General features: G+C 43.3%; 1 protein-coding gene across 4 annotated transcripts in view; it reads right to left on the reverse strand.

The window, feature by feature from the left end:
* Nucleotides 1–17,364, reverse strand: part of LRCH1 (leucine rich repeats and calponin homology domain containing 1) — a 323,294-nt gene that overhangs the window by 176,823 nt on the left and 129,107 nt on the right. For all 4 annotated transcript variants that reach the window (XM_073580257.1, XM_073580255.1, XM_073580256.1 and 1 more), the window contains exon 2: nucleotides 1,735–1,879. In XM_073580257.1, coding sequence (XP_073436358.1) covers nucleotides 1,735–1,879 — 145 coding nt within the window. The remainder of the gene's footprint in view (nucleotides 1–1,734; nucleotides 1,880–17,364) is intronic.

Here is a 17,364-nt window from a genome sequence, read left to right on the forward strand (position 1 = left end):
TTTTACGGAGCGTGGGGTGGAGTGTACTCAATCCAGACAGAAGCTTAGGGTGGCTCCTGACTTCTCTGAATTTCTTGAACCCCCTGATCTGGAAGTTTTACCTCCTGAGCCCATGGATGTGTCTCGTACCGGCCCTAAACCGCGTCCGGCACAGGGCTCCACATGCTGCTACCTGTGTCGACAGTCTGGCCACCTGGCTAACAGGTGTCCACAGCGATCGAAAAAACGCTCACCTCCAGTAGTAGTTGGTGGGGATCTACCTAATATGAAAAATTTCTCCTCCAAACTGGTATTCCGAGGGACGTTAGACAGTGGAGCTTCCACCTGGGAGGTAGAGGTCACGGTGTACTCTGGGGCAGAAGGAAATTTTTTGTCTTCAGCCTTTGCCCAAAAGCACGCTATTCCACTGGTGCGACTTCCTCACCCCGTGACCGTCGGGGTGGTCAACGGATCTACCTTACCATCTCAGATTACTCACCAGACAGCACCCCTGGGGTTCTCAATCTGCCCGTCTCATCGCGAGACGTTGTCCCTGCTCATTTTGCCAAAGGGCATCGACCAGGTGTTTCTCGGACTCCCCTGGCTCCGTTGCCATTCCCCTCATATGGAGTGGTCCTCGGGGAGTATACTGGACTGGAGCAAGGACTGTGTGGGAAGGTGCATGGGGGGCAGTGTTTAAGTAGCCTCTGCGGAGGTGCCCGCGGATCATTCCGCGCCCCTCACTGGGAATCTCAGGTCCATGGTTCCTGTCATCCCTGAGCCAGTGCCGCTGGGCAAGACCTTTGTCCCGCCTCACCTGCGGTCCAAGGTTCTCGCGTGGACACACGCGTCCAGGGTGGGTGGTCACTTTGGTTACAAGCGGACCACAAAACTCCTGGCTAGCTCTTATTGGTGGCCACACAGGGCTCGGGACACTAAAAAATACATTCAGGCATGCGCTTTTTGTGCTCGGAGTAGCTCCAGTAAACAGAGGTCGGCTGGGTTACTGTATCCCTTGCTGACGGCAGACCGGGCAATGGAGGTCCGCGACAGTCTGGGTCGCACCCCGTATGGCACTCAAAAAAAAGTCATGAATATGCCCCCCCCCCAGCCTATTCTGGATGCACCGATTCTGGAGCTTGGTCAGGTTCTTCCCACTTGCCCTGTAGTGGTGGCAAGTGGGGTAATAAGGGTTTAATGTCACCTTTCTATTGTAAGGTGACATTAAGCCCGGCTTAGTAATGGAGAGGTGTCGATAAGACACCTATCCATTACTAATCCTACAGTAAGTAAAGGGTTAAATAAACACACAGAGTAAGAATAAAGTCTTTTAATGAAATAATACACTACACATTTTTCCCATCTTTATTACACTGCTAATCCCATCTTGAATCACTTGGTTCATATTTAAACAATTAAACAAATATTTAATAGGGATCCATTTAGGATCCAAAAAGAGCTGTCTCTTTTTGGTGAGCGAAGCCATGAGAGCCAGATCACAAAAAAGAGCCAGACTGCCCATCACTAGTAAGGAGCTTCACACATTGCTTACTGGTTGAGGTTTATCGCTATTTACATGAAACAGAAATAAGGTGCAGACTGCTGGCGGCATCAGTAGGGGTGCTGGATGTCCAACTCCCATCAATCTCATATCAGATAAGTTATTAATATCACTATTCGCATTCCCCGCAACTCCTTTAATACAAACAAAATGACAAGACAATTATAGCGTAGTGTGACAATATTAATACTTGCCTTATATTTAAATAGGTCAGCATTTGCAAATTTGCTAATGTGTCTGGAATAACTTTGATACAATTTTGGTACAAGTTGAGTGCTTCAAGTGACACAAAATGACAAACTTCTACTGGAACCTCTGTCAGCCTATTCTTGGAAAAATCTATGGAAAAAAATAATACTATTAGTATTTTGTCATAAATACATATCTAATATAGATATAACACAAATATGGCAGAAATTGTATAGTAAAAATTCTAATTTTCTGTGCTGTTTTTGGAACATGTCTTTAAAGGGAATCTGTCATATCCCCAAAACCCTATTACCCTACAAAGATAGGGTGAATCCGCAGGCTAATAGCATTCCGATGTAGGAAGAAATGAATTTTATTCCTCGCTGGAGACGCCGGCTTTCAGTCATTGAGGTGTGATTTCAGTCACCACTCACTATATTGTACGCCCCTGCATTTTGAGAGACCGCAGATGTGCTGCAGGGCCAGCAGTCAGAGTGCTGGGGGTGGCTTACTGCTGAGAATGGTGACTAATCGCTCTATGCACCCCTCTATTATTGAAAGCTTGAAGCTCTCAAGATGAATAACGTTCATTTTCGCCTTTCAGTAAGGTGGCCAAACAATGCACTGTGATTATCCCATAGATCATCAGCTTTTGGGAACAGGACAGGTTCCCTTTAATTGCAGCGATACCACTATTTCTGATTTTTTAATCTTCACATTTGTGTTCCTTTTAAGTAAATCTACCAAGTAACACCTGTCTTAGTTCAAATCTTTCTTTTGTGCCGATTCTGACTGGTACATACATTATGGATGGTCCACCTATAGAGAGTAAGTGACAAGGTCTAAGCTGCAGCAACACTTTCCGTAACACAGTAAGTTTACCATTTATGGCCAAGGCTACAGGCACAAAATGGCAATGGGAAAAAAATCCTCATCTGACGCAGAAGAGATGGCTCATTTCAGAGAGAAAACAAGGAACATAAAAGCAGCAGATTATAGCTGGGAACATACTATGTGTGATATTTATGGAAAATAAATCCTCTGTACTTACCCCTTAGATATGCCTCATGAGAGTGAAACTATTAAGCCAGGGTCACACTACTGTAGAATATAGCTGAGTGCTACAGTTGTGGCCAAAAGTATTGACACCCCTGCAATTTTGTCAGATAATACTCAGTTTCTTCCTGAAAAGTATTGCAAACACAAATTCTTTGTTATTATTATCTACATTTAATTTGTCTTAAATGAAAAAAACACAAAAAGATTTGTCCTAAAGCCAAATTGGATATAATTCCACACCAAACATAAAAAAGAGGGTGGATAAAAGTATTGGCATTGTTCAAAAAATCATGTGATGCTTCTCTAATTTGTGTAATTAACAGCACCTGTAACTTACCTGTGGCACCTAACAGGTGTTGGCAATAACTAAATCACACTTGCAGCCAGTTGACATGGATTAAAGTTGACTCAACCTCTGTCCTGTGTCCTTGTGTGTACCATATTGAGCATGGAGAAATGAAAGAAGACCAAAGAACTGTCTGAGAACTTGAGAAACCAAATTATGAGGAAGCATGAGCAATCTCAAGGCTAGAAGTCCATCTCCAAAGACCTGAATGCTCCTGTGTCTACCGTGCGGTGTCATCAAGAAGTTTAAAGCCCATGGCACTGTGGCTAACCTCCCTAGATGTGGACGGAAAAGAAAAATTGACAAGAGATTTCAACGCAAGATTGTGCGGATGTTGGATAAAGAACCTCGACTAACATCCAAACAAGTTCAAGCTGCCCTGCAGTCCGAGGGTACAACAGTGTCAACCCGTACTATCCGTCGGCGTCTGAATGAAAAGGGACTGTATGGTAGGAGACCCAGGAAGACCCCACTTCTTACCCCGAGACATAAAAAAGCCAGGCTGGAGTTTGCCAAAACTTACCTGAATAAGCCTAAAACGTTTTGGAAGAATGTTCTCTGGTCAGATGAGACAAAAGTAGAGCTTTTTGAGCAAAGGCATCAACATAGAGTTTACAGGAGAAAAAAAGAGGCATTCAAAGAAAAAAGCAAGGTCCCTACAGTCAAACATGGCGGAGGTTCCCTGATGTTTTGGGGTTGCTTTGCTGCCTCTGGCACTGGACTGCTTGACCGTGTGCATGGCATTATGAAGTCTGAAGACTACCAACAAATTTTGCAACATAATGTAGGGCCCAGTGTGAGAAAGCTGGGTCTCCCTCAGAGGTCATGGGTCTTCCAGCAGGACAATGACCCAAAACACACTTCAAAAAGCACTAGAAAATGGTTTGAGAGAAAGCACTGGAGACTTCTAAGGTGGCCAGCATTGAGTCCAAACCTGAATCCCATAGAACACCTGTGGAGAGATCTAAAGATGGCAGTTTGGAGAAGGCACCCTTCTAATATCAGCGATCTGGAGCAGTTTGCCAAAGAAGAATGGTCTAAAATTCTAGCAGAGTATTGTAGGAAACTCATTGATGGTTACCGGAAGCGGTTGGTCGCAGTTATTTTGGCTAAAGGTTGTGCAACCAAGTATTAGGCTGAGGGTGCTAATACTTTTGTCTGGCTGATTTTTGGCGTTTTGTGTGAAATGATCAATGTATTGCTTTTTGCTTCATTCTCTTTTGTGTTTTTTCATTTAAGACAAATTAAATGAAGATAATAATACCAAAGAATTTGTGATTGCAATCATTTTCAGGAAGAAACTGAGTATTATCTGACAAAATTTCAGAGGTGTCAATACTTTTGGCCACAACTGTATGTGAAAAAACACCGCATAGCACCCGGCCCAGTGTTAATCTATGGGGCAGCGCACATCAGCATTTATTTTCTCAGCGTATTCGGCGTGCGTGTAAGATTGTCACCAAGACTCAGCGGAGACTCGCTAATGCAAGCCTATGAGTGCGAGAAAAAAATCGCACAGCACTCGGACCATGCGTCAGCTGTCCAATTTTTAAGCACCGGTGTCCTTTGAAAAGCCGGCAATTCTTGTGCCGCATACAGTAAAATCACAGAGTGACAGTTTAGAATAGGATAGGATATATACACATAGAATGCATAGATGTATAGATGTCAGTGACACACACACACACATATATATGTATTTATATTACATAGATAGAAGAAAAGCTGGCAATTCATCTGCCGTGTACTGTAAAATCACTGCAGGAGCAGACAGGATAGAAGAGATGGATTAAAATTCAAATAGAATAGGTAGATATACAGATGTCAGTGACAAATACAATTAGTACAGTGTGTGTGCAGCTTACTGTACATGTACATGTATTTAACCCCTTTCCGACATCGGACATAATAGTACGCCTATGTCAGACTCCCTCCCTTTAATGTGCGCTCCAGCGCTGAGCCTACATCTTTTCCGGCACATGTCAGCTGCTTTGAACAGCTGACATGTGCCTCTAACAGCCAAGGGTGGAATGGCGATCGACCCGCAGCTGTTAACTAGTTAAATGCCACTATCAAACTTAGACAGAGGCATTTAATGTGTGCGCTCCAGAAATCTCGCCCTTCGGTGACCCCGTCACGCATGGTGGTCGGCGCTCATAGCAAGTGAGCAATTTTTCTACATAGAGGCAATCTGATCATCGCCTGCATGTAGCAAAGTCGATTGGGTTATGGCATCTTCTAGTCTCCCATGGAGACTCTTGAAGCATGCCAAAAAAAAATATATTTTGAAAAATATTTAAAACAATAAAATAAATAAAACTTCAAATCACCCCCCTTTCGCCCCATTCAAAATAAAATTAAAAAAAATCAAACATACACGTATAAATCACTAAATGGCGTAACGGAAAAAAAAAAAAAAGTAAAAACGCCAGAATTATGTTTTTTTGGTCGCCGCAGCATTGCATTAAAATGCAATAACGGGCGATCAAAAGATCATATCTGCACCAAAATAGTATCATTAAAAACGTCAGCTCAGCACGCAAAAAATAAGCCCTCACCCAAGCCGAGATCACGAAAAATGGAGACGCTACGGGTATCGGAAAATGGACTATAATTAATAATCAGCAAAGGCTATGCAGACATCTGCGATATCGATCACAGCATTTAGAAGGCAGGCAGAGGGCACCCACTGCTCTCCAATCGGCAAAGTCATAAAAAGGGGCCGATCGTTGTCATATTAGCCTGATATCATCATCATCAAAAATGGTATAGTTGAAAGCATCATCTTGTCCTGCAAAAAAAAAAGTCACCATATAGCTTCATCAGCGGAAAAATAAAAAAGTTACAGCTCTCAGAACAAAATGATGTAAAATAATAATTTTTTCTATAAAATAGTTTTTATTGCGTAAAAGCGCTAAAACATAAAAAAATTATATAAATGAGGTATCGCTGTAAGCGTACTGATTCGAATAATAAAGATGCTTTACCAATTTTACCACATCCGGAACGACATAAAAAAAAATTACTGTATTTGCTTTATTTTTCATTCTGCCTCCCAAAAATTGGAATAGAAAGCGATCACAAAATGGTACCAATAAAAACCTCAACTCGTCCTGTAAAAAAAACAAGCCCTCACATGACTCTGTTGGTAGAAATATGGAAAAACAACAGCTCTCAAAATATGGCGATGCAAAAAAAAAAAGCATCTTTTATTGTGTGACAGCAGCAAAACATAAAACACCAATATAAATCTGGTATTGTTGTGATCGCACAAACCCCAAGAATAAAGTTGTCTAATCACTTATACCGCATGAAGAACGGCTTAAAAAAATAAATAAAACCAATTCTTCAACTTCATCTGTTGATTTGTTTATTCTGCCTCCCAAAGATCGCTTTAACCTGCTCTCTGCGCTGAGTGCTTAGACTGGGTTTTCCATGTAAATCTTTAAAATACGTGATTTAGACAGAACCACCAGCGGAATATTCCCTGTAATGAGGCAGATGGAGGCACTGTGGACGCTGTCTGGGCTATGATCCAGCGGTGTCCATCTTTTTGCATAAAAGCGCTGTCCTCCACAGTTTTGTGCACCTCTGAAAATAAGGACACTGCTGAACAGAGGCCAGACAGAGTCCAGAGTAAATCTGCTGCCTCACTATAGTGAATGGTTCCCTTGGGGGTTTCATCTGAATCACGTAATTCACGGATTTAGAAGGAAACCCCAGGGAATAATCTCAGCATAGAGCGCCGGATAAATGCAAATCCAAATATTATGTAAAATGCTCCCAATAAGTCCTCACTCTGGTCAGTCATCTGGTAACGGACATATAGGGGGCTTCCATGTTGTTGGTAGTACAAATGCCTTGGAAAAGTTCTATGGCTCCTCGACCCCCCCCCCCCCAAAAAAAAAAAATCCAGCAAATTCTGCGCTCCCAAGTCCTAATGCCCCCTCCCTTCTGAGCCCTACAGTGTGCCTAAACCACATTTAGCATCCACATGTCTGGCATTTCTGTAGCGATGAGAGCCCGCCTAATTTACGGGTTCATGTATCTAGAAGCATGAGCTGGGCATAACGTACTGGGCACTACAATGTACCAGGGACTACAACGTACTGGGCACTAAATTAGCAGATTTGCAATTTTCACTCACCAAAATCCACTGCTGCTTGTTTCTGGAAAACACCCATGAAGTCAAAATCATCACTACACTTGTAGCTAAATTCCCAAAGGGATAACATTTTCAAAATGGGGTAATTTGTGGGGGACATTTTGCTATTCTAGCACTTAGGGGCTCTGTATATGGAGTCTGCAAACTATTCTAGAAAAATCTGCTCTCCAGGAAGCAAACAGCACTCTGTCCCTCCCGAGTCTCGCTATACGGCTAAGCAGTACTATACCGCCACATATAGGGTATTTCTACATTCAGCAGAAATCGTGGGACAAATGTAATTATTTTTTCTGCACTGCGCAATCGTATAACATTCTGTGACACACCTGTGGTGCCAATATGATAACTTTAACCTTAGCTGAATTAACTGAGAGCTGTCATTTGTAAGGTGCCAGAAGAGCAGAACCCCCCATAAGTTCTGGCACCTCAGGGGCTCTCCCAGTGGGTCATGGCACCCGTAAACCATATCTGCAGTAAATTATGGCGCTCCTTCCCTGTACCTCAAAAGTAGTTTCTGATTACATATAGAGTATTGGCATACTCGTGAGAAATTTCACAAGAAACTGAGAAGTCCATTTTTTCCATTATTAGCCATTATCAATATTTACTACATTTTACTAGTAAAAAATGTAATTATTCTTTCCTCACCTCCAAATGGTATAAATTTCTGTGAGGCACATGTGGTGTTAACATGCTCACTGCACCACTAGATGAATACATTGAAAGGTGTAGTTTCTAAAATTACATCATGTATAGGGGGTTCTGCAGTTCCGGCACCTCAGGGGCTCTGCCAATGTGACATGGCACCCTCAAACCATTCCAGCAAAAAGTGAACTTCAATATGACGATTCTTCCCTTCTGAGCTTTGCACTGTGCCTCAAAAGTAGTTTTCGAACACATATGTGGTATTGGTGAACAAATGAGAAATTGCACAACAAATTGCATGGTGCAATTTCTCCTGTTACACTTATGAATATAAAAAATGGGGCTAAAAGAACATTTTTGTGGAAAAAATATGATTTTTTTATTTTCACAGCTCAATGTTTTGAAATTTCTGTGAAGCTCCTGAGGGTTCAAGGTGCTCACCACACATCTAGATAATTTCCTTAAGGGGTCTAGTTTCCAAAATGGGGTCATTTCTGAAGGGTTTCCACTGTTTAGTCACATCAGGGGCTCTCCAAATACGACATTGCATCCGCTCTTAATTCCAGCCACTATTACGTTCAAAAAGTAAAGCGGTGTTCATTCCTTCCAAGCCATGCCGTGTACCCAAACAGTAGTTTTGCCCCACATATTGGGTATCAGTGTGCTCCAGAGAAATTGCACCGCAAATTTTCGGTTCCATTTTCACCCATTACTCTTGTAAAAAAAAATGGGGTCTAAAGTAAATTTTTTGGGAAAAAAGTTAAATGTTCATTATTTCCTTCCAAATTCCATTAATTCCTGTGAAGCACCTTAAAGATTAATAAACTTCTTGAATGTGGTTTTGAGAACTTTGAGAGGTGCAATTATTAGAATGGTGTCCCTTTTGGGTATTTTCAGTCATATAGGCTATTAAAGGGAATCTGTCACCCTTTTTTTCGGCTTGCAGCTGCCGGCATAGACATCGGGGGCTTATCTACAGCATTCTGTAGTGCTGTAGATAAGCCTCCGATGTAACCTGAAAGATAAGAAAAACATGTTATATTATACTCACCGGGGTGGGCGGTCCGCTCCGATGGGCGTTGCGGTCCGGTCCGACGCCTCCCTTCTTCATGCGATGACATCCTCTTCTCCCGTCCTGTAATGGCTGTGGCGCAAGGGCAGAGCAGAGTCCTGCAGTGCGCAGGCATCGGGAGTGGTCCGGCGCCTGCGCACTGCAGAATTCTGCTCTGCCCTCAACAGGGCAGAGCAGTGCGCCTGCGCCAGAGCCATTACAGGACGGGAGAAGAGGACATCATCGTATGAAGAAGGGAGGCGTCGGACTGGACCGCAATGCCCACCGGACCTGACCGCCCACCCCAGTGAGTATAATATAACGTGTTTTTCTTATCTTTCAGGTTACATCGGAGGCTTATCTACAGCACTACAGAATGCTGTAGATAAGCCCCCGATGTATATGCCGGCAGCTGCAAGCCGAAAAAAAGGGTGACAGATTCCCTTTAAATGTCACTTCAAATGTGATGTGATCCCTTAAAAAAATGGTTTTGTAAATTTTGTTGGAAAAAAAGAGAAATCGCTGGTCAAATTTTAACCTTTCTAACTTCCTAACAAACAAAAATTATGTTTCAAAAATTGTGCTGATGCAAAGTAGACATGTGGGAAATGTTATTTATTAACTATTTTGTATGACATATCTCTCTGGTTTATAGGCATAAAAATGAAAAATTAGAAAATGTCAAAAATTTCAGTTTTTTTTCACAAATAAACGCTAGTCATATTTAATACATTTTACCACTATGATGAATTACAATATGTCACGAACAAACAATCTCAGAATCACTGGGATCCATGGAAGCATTCCAGCAATATTACCACATAAAATCACACTGGTCAGAATTCCAAAATTTGGCCTAGGCATGAAGGTAAAAACGGTCTTGGGGGGGGGGGGGGGGGGTGAAGGGGTTAAACTCTTTAAAGGGATCTGGACTTACGCAGGATCCCCTGAGCTACATCCACAGAATGGTAGCTGGCTGGTGGAGTGAGCTGGCAGAGAAGAGGGTCATTATCAGGAGGTCAGAGCCAGGGACATAATCATCAAGTAGTCGGGTAAACAAATAAGGTATGCGGTTGGTATTCTAAAATTTTGTGATAGAGACTCCTTAAGTAATGCAAATGAAAAATATATATCTAACTATTTCCACCAACATCTTCCCACACTGACATACTTTACCATAGCTACACATTCACAAACCCACGAAACTCTCTACAATTAATAATTCTTTGTATATGGAATTCTGGAATTAATTTGGTCATTTTCTTAAGGGGTTACCGCAAATATAGAGCATAGCAGATGTTTTATTTAATTAAAATGAGTATATGGTTCACAGCTGTAACATGTCTGTAGTTGTAGTTGTTCCTTTTCTAACTGAGGATTTAAAGAGATTGTCCACTACTTGAAAAACAACAACTTACGGTAAATGCTGTAGTATCCCATGAAAAATAAAGAAAAATGTTATAATCATCTTTCCCACAGGCAGAATTCCAGCTATGTCAGAGCTGGGTCTCCCAGCTCTTGCATGACATTGTTATGCCATGTGAGTGCTGCAGCCAGTCAGCGGCCGCTAACTGGCTGATTCGCTCACACTTCTATTGAACATCAAAGTTTTTTTCCAGTGGAAGTGATGATTGGCTGCAGCGCTCAAGTGATCATAACAAAGTCATGCAGCACTGACACTGCAGGAACTCCACCGGTGTCGAAGATGAATATCAGATTTTTTTATTTTATTTTACATGGGTAACTACAGCATATACAGTGGGGGAAATACTGTAAGTATTTGATCTCTTGCTGATTTTGTAAGTTTTTCCACTGACAAAGACATGAACAGTCTATCATTTTAAGGGTAGGTTAATTTTATCATTGAGAGATAGAATATCAAAAATAAAATCCAGAAAATCACATTGTACAAATTATATAAATTTATTTGCATTTTGCAGTGAGAAATAAGTATTTGATCCCCTACCAACCATTGACGGTTTGTTTCCAAGTGGCGTATTGGCAGCGCTTTGGATGCAGCTCCGCCCAAAGCGCTGCCGGCTTTTGTACGCGGGGTGATTCCACATGTGTTCATTGAACACATTAGGAATCACCGCATCCTATACATAGACTGTAAGTTATCTTGCAGAGACTGAGCGGCTCCGCAAGATAAATAGACATGCTGCGGTCTGTAAAGACGCGCCGCATGAGCGTATCCTGCGTCATTGAAGGCATAAATATAGTGGAGATGGAATTTCATAAAATCCTATCCACTATGCTGTAACATCTGGCCGCTGCGGCTGTACGCACCGCCCAATCCGCAGCGTTTCCTGACTGTGGAAACATACCCTAAGAGTTCTGGCTCCTACAGACCAGCTAAACCACGGGTCCTCAAACTACGGCCCGTGGGCCACATGTGACCAGCTGAGGACTCTTATCCGGCCCTCTGGGCCCAGCCGACATTGCACCTCACTGCAGTTCAATGCCGGCGGGCCCTGTATTCGCGGGCAGAACGAGGCGCCGAGGAAAGGCGTTCCGCAGCCCTCCGTATGCATTACACACAGACGACGTGATTGTCATCACGCTGCCTGCGCGGCCTGATGACGTCATGCCGCCTGTGCCGGAAGAAGACGGAGACGAGCGGGTGCCTCTTCAGAGCAGTGGGGGATATAGGTGAGTACTGTTTTTTTTTTAACGCCAGGTCCTATTGGGGACTTTTACCTGCCTGTTGTGAATTCCCTTGCTCGGATCTCTGAGCCAAAGCTCCCTCTGCTCCCTCTGTTGGTTACTGAGAGTAGTGGAGCTGGCCACGTTGATGGAAGTTCCCCACCTGACGACGATAATTGGGAACCTGGGATTACTGGCTGGGAGCATATAATTGAGCTGGCTGCTCTTGAAGGTTGCTTGTGATTTCCCTCCTTGTGCATTTGGAGCTCTTTTGTCCCCTGCCTGATATGCATGTTCAGTTAAGTGATTATTTTGCTAATCCTTTGCTTCTAATTTGGTTGTGCCTTTTTTTTGCTTTCTGCTTTGTTGCTAGGGTTCAGCGTACTCCCTGCTGGGGACAGCGCTGGGCCCTGCTCTATATGTTACAGCTTGTGTCAGTTTGTTCAGTCCCCTGTTATGTTAGTATCTTTTGCTTTGCTTCCAGTTTATACCAGAGTGCTGATCTAGTGGGGGTGAGGTTGTGTGGCCTCAGTTTTTTTGTATATCAGAAGTGTTGGATTTTTCTAGGGTTTTGTGCGTGATTGCAGACAGTATCTTTTCTGTCCTGTCCTGTCTAGACAGCTTGGGCCCCACCGTTTGCTCAGTCTGTTTTCTGTCTGTGTTTGTGTCTCATCTTGTCTCACCGACAATATATGATTGGGGGGTGTTTATTCCTTTGGGGATCTGCTCCGGGGCAGTTTAGATTTCATCCTTCTGACTTCAGGCTTAGTTATGTCACGTGGACCCGTCCTGTGTGACGCAACCCGCAGGCCGGTAACTGAAGCAACAAGACGCGGCACGTGAAGCTGTCCTGTGTGACACGGCCTGCAGGCCGGTAACTATAAACAAGACAAGGGGGAGGGAACACAGTTACAACGGTGGGCCCTGCGATAGGGAAAGGGGACGTGGAGGCCTCCTGCACTCCCCTGAGTCAGTGTCCCTAATGCTCCTAACGTTCCCTAGGCCGGTTCCGCACCGGGCGCCGCTCAGGATACCTGTCGCCCTAGCACACCCTACACCTATCCCTTGCTAGGGAGCTGGGTGGCGCAGGCACTGGCCCCACCGCTGTACTAATACACACGAAGGGAAAACACAAACAGGGGAACACCACTTAGCTTTACTCTGTGCAGTTGCTCCTGGCAACAGCGTCCACCACCAGAATGCAGGTCTCCTCCTGAAACGCTGCCACCAAGCTCTGTCAGAGCTACAAGGAAATCCCCTATGACTCCTTCCACACCAGGGCTAAGACAGTGCTGCAAGGAATGTTCTCCAGCTCCTTCCTCCATCAAGGATGGTTGAAATGAATACTATCACCAACGCTGATTGCAACACCTGTGACTCTTTTATAGCAGAGCCAGCAATCACATCTGCATTATAAATGTGCACTATTGGGACATTTACCTGCCTATTGGGGATCAATGCTGCCTATTAGGACATATACCTGCTTATTGGGGACCAATGCTGCCTATTGGGGACCTATGCTGCCTATTGAGGACCTATGCTGCCTATTGGGACATTTACCTGCCTATTAGGGACCAATGCTGTCTATTGGAGACCTATGCTGCCTATTGGGGACATTTACATGCCTATTGAGGACTTATGCTGCCTATTGGGGACATTTACCTGCCTATTGGGGACTCTCGCACCACACCAGTCTGAGCCTGAGGTTAAAGCAGAGTTCCACCAATATGGGCACTGGTGAGGCTGAAAAGATATGAACTGGCACGGCTGCATTGATGGGCACTGATCAGACTGCAATCAAGGGCAGTACAGTCTATATGTCTCTGTGTGGGCAATTTTATTGCTGGCATAATGTTTTTGTAGCGCTGTATATATATTGGTATTTTACTAATAGTAATTTGGAATTACTAGGAAACAATGATATCAAGAAAGAGAAAAGTTGCTTCACTTGCTTTCACATACTGAAATGTAAAGTGCTGTGGAATATGCCGGCGCTATAGAAATAAAATTATTATTATTATTATTACTTGTTACGACTAGCAGTGGCAAATATGGAACCGAACATTAACCATCTCATTAGACAAAAGCAGGCCCATAGTTCCCATTGAAATACCGGTAAGTTTGTTGATTTAACTTTACTTGTTCTTTATTTTAAATATTGAACTTGTTCCTGTTTTGTTTTTTTTACTTCAAAATAAAATATGTGCAGTGTGCATGGGAATTTGTTCATCTTTTTTAAAACTATATTCCGGCCCTCCAATAGTCTGAGGCAGGGGTCCCCAACCACAGGTCCGCGGCCCAGGACCGGGCCGTTGCAGTGCTCTTGCCGGTCCGTGGAGCTGGACACAAGGGGAGTCGGCGGCTCTAGCTTCCAGACCACATGGTCATGGATACTGCGCTGAGTGGTCACGTATAAGGATGTCTGGGACAAGATCATAGACCTGCACAAAGCTGGAATGGGCTATAAAGCCATTAGTAAGACACTGGGTGAGAAGGAGACAACCGTTGGTGCAATAGTAAGAAAATGGAAAAAATACAAAATGACTGTCAATCGACATTGATCTGAGGCATCATGCAAAATTTCACCTCACGGGGTATCCTTGACCATGAGGAAAGTGAAAGATCAGCCTAAAACTACACGGGGTGAACTTGTTAATGATCACAAGGCAGCTGGGACCACAGTCACCAAGAAAACCATTGGAAACACATTGCGCCATAAAGGTTTAAAATCCTGCAGTGCCCACAAGGTCCCCCTGCTCAAGAAGGCATACTGTATGTGCAGGCCCGTCTGAAGTTTGCCAAAGAACAACTGGATGATTCTGTGAGTGACTGGGAGAAGGTGCTGTGGTCTACAAAGAGGAGTGGACCAAAATTGCTCCTGAAAAACGTCTGACTGCTGTGCTTGCCAACAAGGGTTTTGCCACCAAGTTTCTTGTCTTGTTTGCTAGAGGGATCAAATACTTATTTCTAACTGCAAAATGCAAATACAGTATATTTATATAATTTATACAATGTGATTTTCTGGATTTTATTTTTGATATTCTATCTCTCAATGTTAAAATTACCCTCCCCTTAAAATTATAGACTGTTCATGTCTGTGTCAGTGGGCAAACTTACAAAATCAGCAAGGGATCAACTATTTATTTCCCCCATTGTAAGAAGGTGGCCATACGTGTTACATATAAGTTGGCTGATGGTTGAATAACAATTGACTGAAAGATGGCTATTTCAGTTATTATGTACATACATATTCAGTGATCCACAGAGCAACAAACTAATGATCGTTATGAGGATGTATTTTTAAAGAAAGTTCTTTTGTGATTAAGTGTACGTACCCACAATAAGGAATAGCAGCGTTTTGGACGCATCTCTCCTGTTTTCTGTTGCGTAGACACTAGTCTTGGTACGGTGCTTCCTCTCTTCTTACAATGCTGTCCTTCTTGCTTCGTGTGGATGACGCGTCCTACGTCATCCACACAGTATCTCCGGCATCGCGCTCCTGCACAGGTGTACTTCTCTCTGCCCTGTTGAGGGCAGAGCAAAGTACTGCAAGACACATGTGTTGGGAAAGGTCAAAGAGCCCTGGAGCCTGTGCACTGCAATACTTTACTCTGCTCTGGTCAGGGCTGAGAAGTACGCCTGCAGAGGAGCGCGATGTCAGGGACACTGTGTGGTTGTCGTAGGACGCGTCATCCAAACAAAGCAGAACAGAGGAGGATGGCATCGCAAGAAGAAGGTAGACACCGGACCAAGACAGCGACGGCCATCGGACCAGACCGACCCGTAGGTGAGTGTTATAAAAGGTATTTTTCTTGTCTTCCAGGCCAGATTGGGCACTTAAATACAACATGTTAGAATGTTGTATATCAGGGTTGAAAGGTAGAAGCCTTATCTCACATGGGATAAACCTGGTGAAGTATACATTTTTTTCAGAGCTGCAGGAAAAGGTAGGGAGCATCAGGCCTGAACCCATGAAGAAACAGGAGGTGTGTCTCAGACTCCATGACTCCTTGAAACAACTGTAGGGAAAAACGTAGTCACATATTACAGCCTAGTACTAATAGAGCTGAGCTAAAAAGCACTGTGGTGGAGAATAACAAGCAAGTAACATTCTCCTGCAGGTACTGATAGGCCTTTTTTTCAGGTCACCTCTGCCTCATTTCACATTTGCCCCGTCTTATGCATGTGTCGCTCTGCTTTTGGCAGAGGATTTCATCAAGCAAATCTGTAGTGAAAAACCAGCAGCATTTGCGCCATGTCAGAACTTACCCTAACGATAAATATGACTTCAACACAGAACTAATATTTGCTTAATGGTTTGATGATTTAGCAAAAGTTAAGTCCTCTATGAGAGCAAAAGATGCGCTGCTCACAATTTCTGCACAACCACCAAACAATCTCCCTCTGGACACGAGTGGGCCAAGGAAAATACGAGATGGAAAATTTCAAATAATTTACTTTAGTCAAATGCTTAGTCACAGTGCTATATGTATAACCCACAGACAGGGATAGATAGGATTTCAGTCTAACGAAGTCACACAATCTTCCTTAACTTGTAAAGGAGACCTGACACTAGGTCAAGTGGACAATGCTGCTTTTATCCCCACTTCTTGACTGAGCATTCTGGGGTTTTTTTTATTTAATTTATTTATTATTATTGTTAACAATTCACTAATCGGTTCCACACATGTGGGCCTTTCTCTTTTGTGCACTCAATTTGATATTTGCTATGGTCTTTACAGTGTGTTCTGCAAAATTACAGTTCAGTGTGTAGTTTTGCAGAACAACCTAAAGTCACACCCCCAGAGACATCTGCAAGCCACGCCTCTAGACACACCTGTAAGCCACGCCCACTGAGAACGCAATAAGCCGCAACCAGAGACCCAGATAAGCCATGCCCCCAGAGAACCCAATCAGCCACGCGACCTCAATAAAAACCATAAGGCTATGTGCAGACGTAGCAAAAGTGATGCAGAATTTTCTGCACAAAATCCGCATCTCCTGGCAGAATCCGCAGACGCGGATTTGCCGCGGATTTTCTGCAGTTTTTGCCACTGCGAATTTCTATCATGGAGGGGTCCAGAAATGCTGCAGATCCGCACAAAAGAAGTGACATGCACTTCTTTTAAATCCGCAGCAATTCCGCACTGATTTTTCTGCACCATCTGCACAACTTTTTTTTTTCCATTGATTTACATTGTACTGTAAATCACAGTGCGGATCTGCAGCGTTTCTGTGCGGAAAAATCCGCTGTGGATCCACAGCAAATCTGCGTTGTGTGCACATAGCCTTAGAATTAACACTAAATAAAAAAATACATAGATCTGGATAATCCGTAATGAATTTACAAAAAAAATTGAATATTTAGAGGAGCATCAGGAATAAAAAAAGAGCAAAGCCTGGCCACGTTTGACCTGGTGACAGGGTCTTGATAAAATTTCATTTCTCACTCTTCAATAAAAGATATAATGATGTCCACTTGGGCTGATTCTAAATAGTGAAAAAAGTAAAATGTAAATGTCGACAGATAACATGTAGCAGCCCTGTGTTTCCTGACACTTAACAACTTAGGTGACAAATAGAGTTACGTTGGGGTAGAAATGATATTCAAACAAAGCAAATTTACTTATTGCTGAAAGTGTGAAATGTGTCTGCCAGACATCTGCTGCTGAGTGATTTATGTAGACACAGCAGGACAAACCATACGAAAACAGCTTTCTAAC

This window comes from Dendrobates tinctorius, unplaced genomic scaffold, assembly GCF_039654945.1.
Source record: "Dendrobates tinctorius isolate UK_male_01 unplaced genomic scaffold, ASM3965494v1 ptg000064l, whole genome shotgun sequence".
NCBI lineage: Eukaryota > Metazoa > Chordata > Amphibia > Anura > Dendrobatidae > Dendrobates > Dendrobates tinctorius.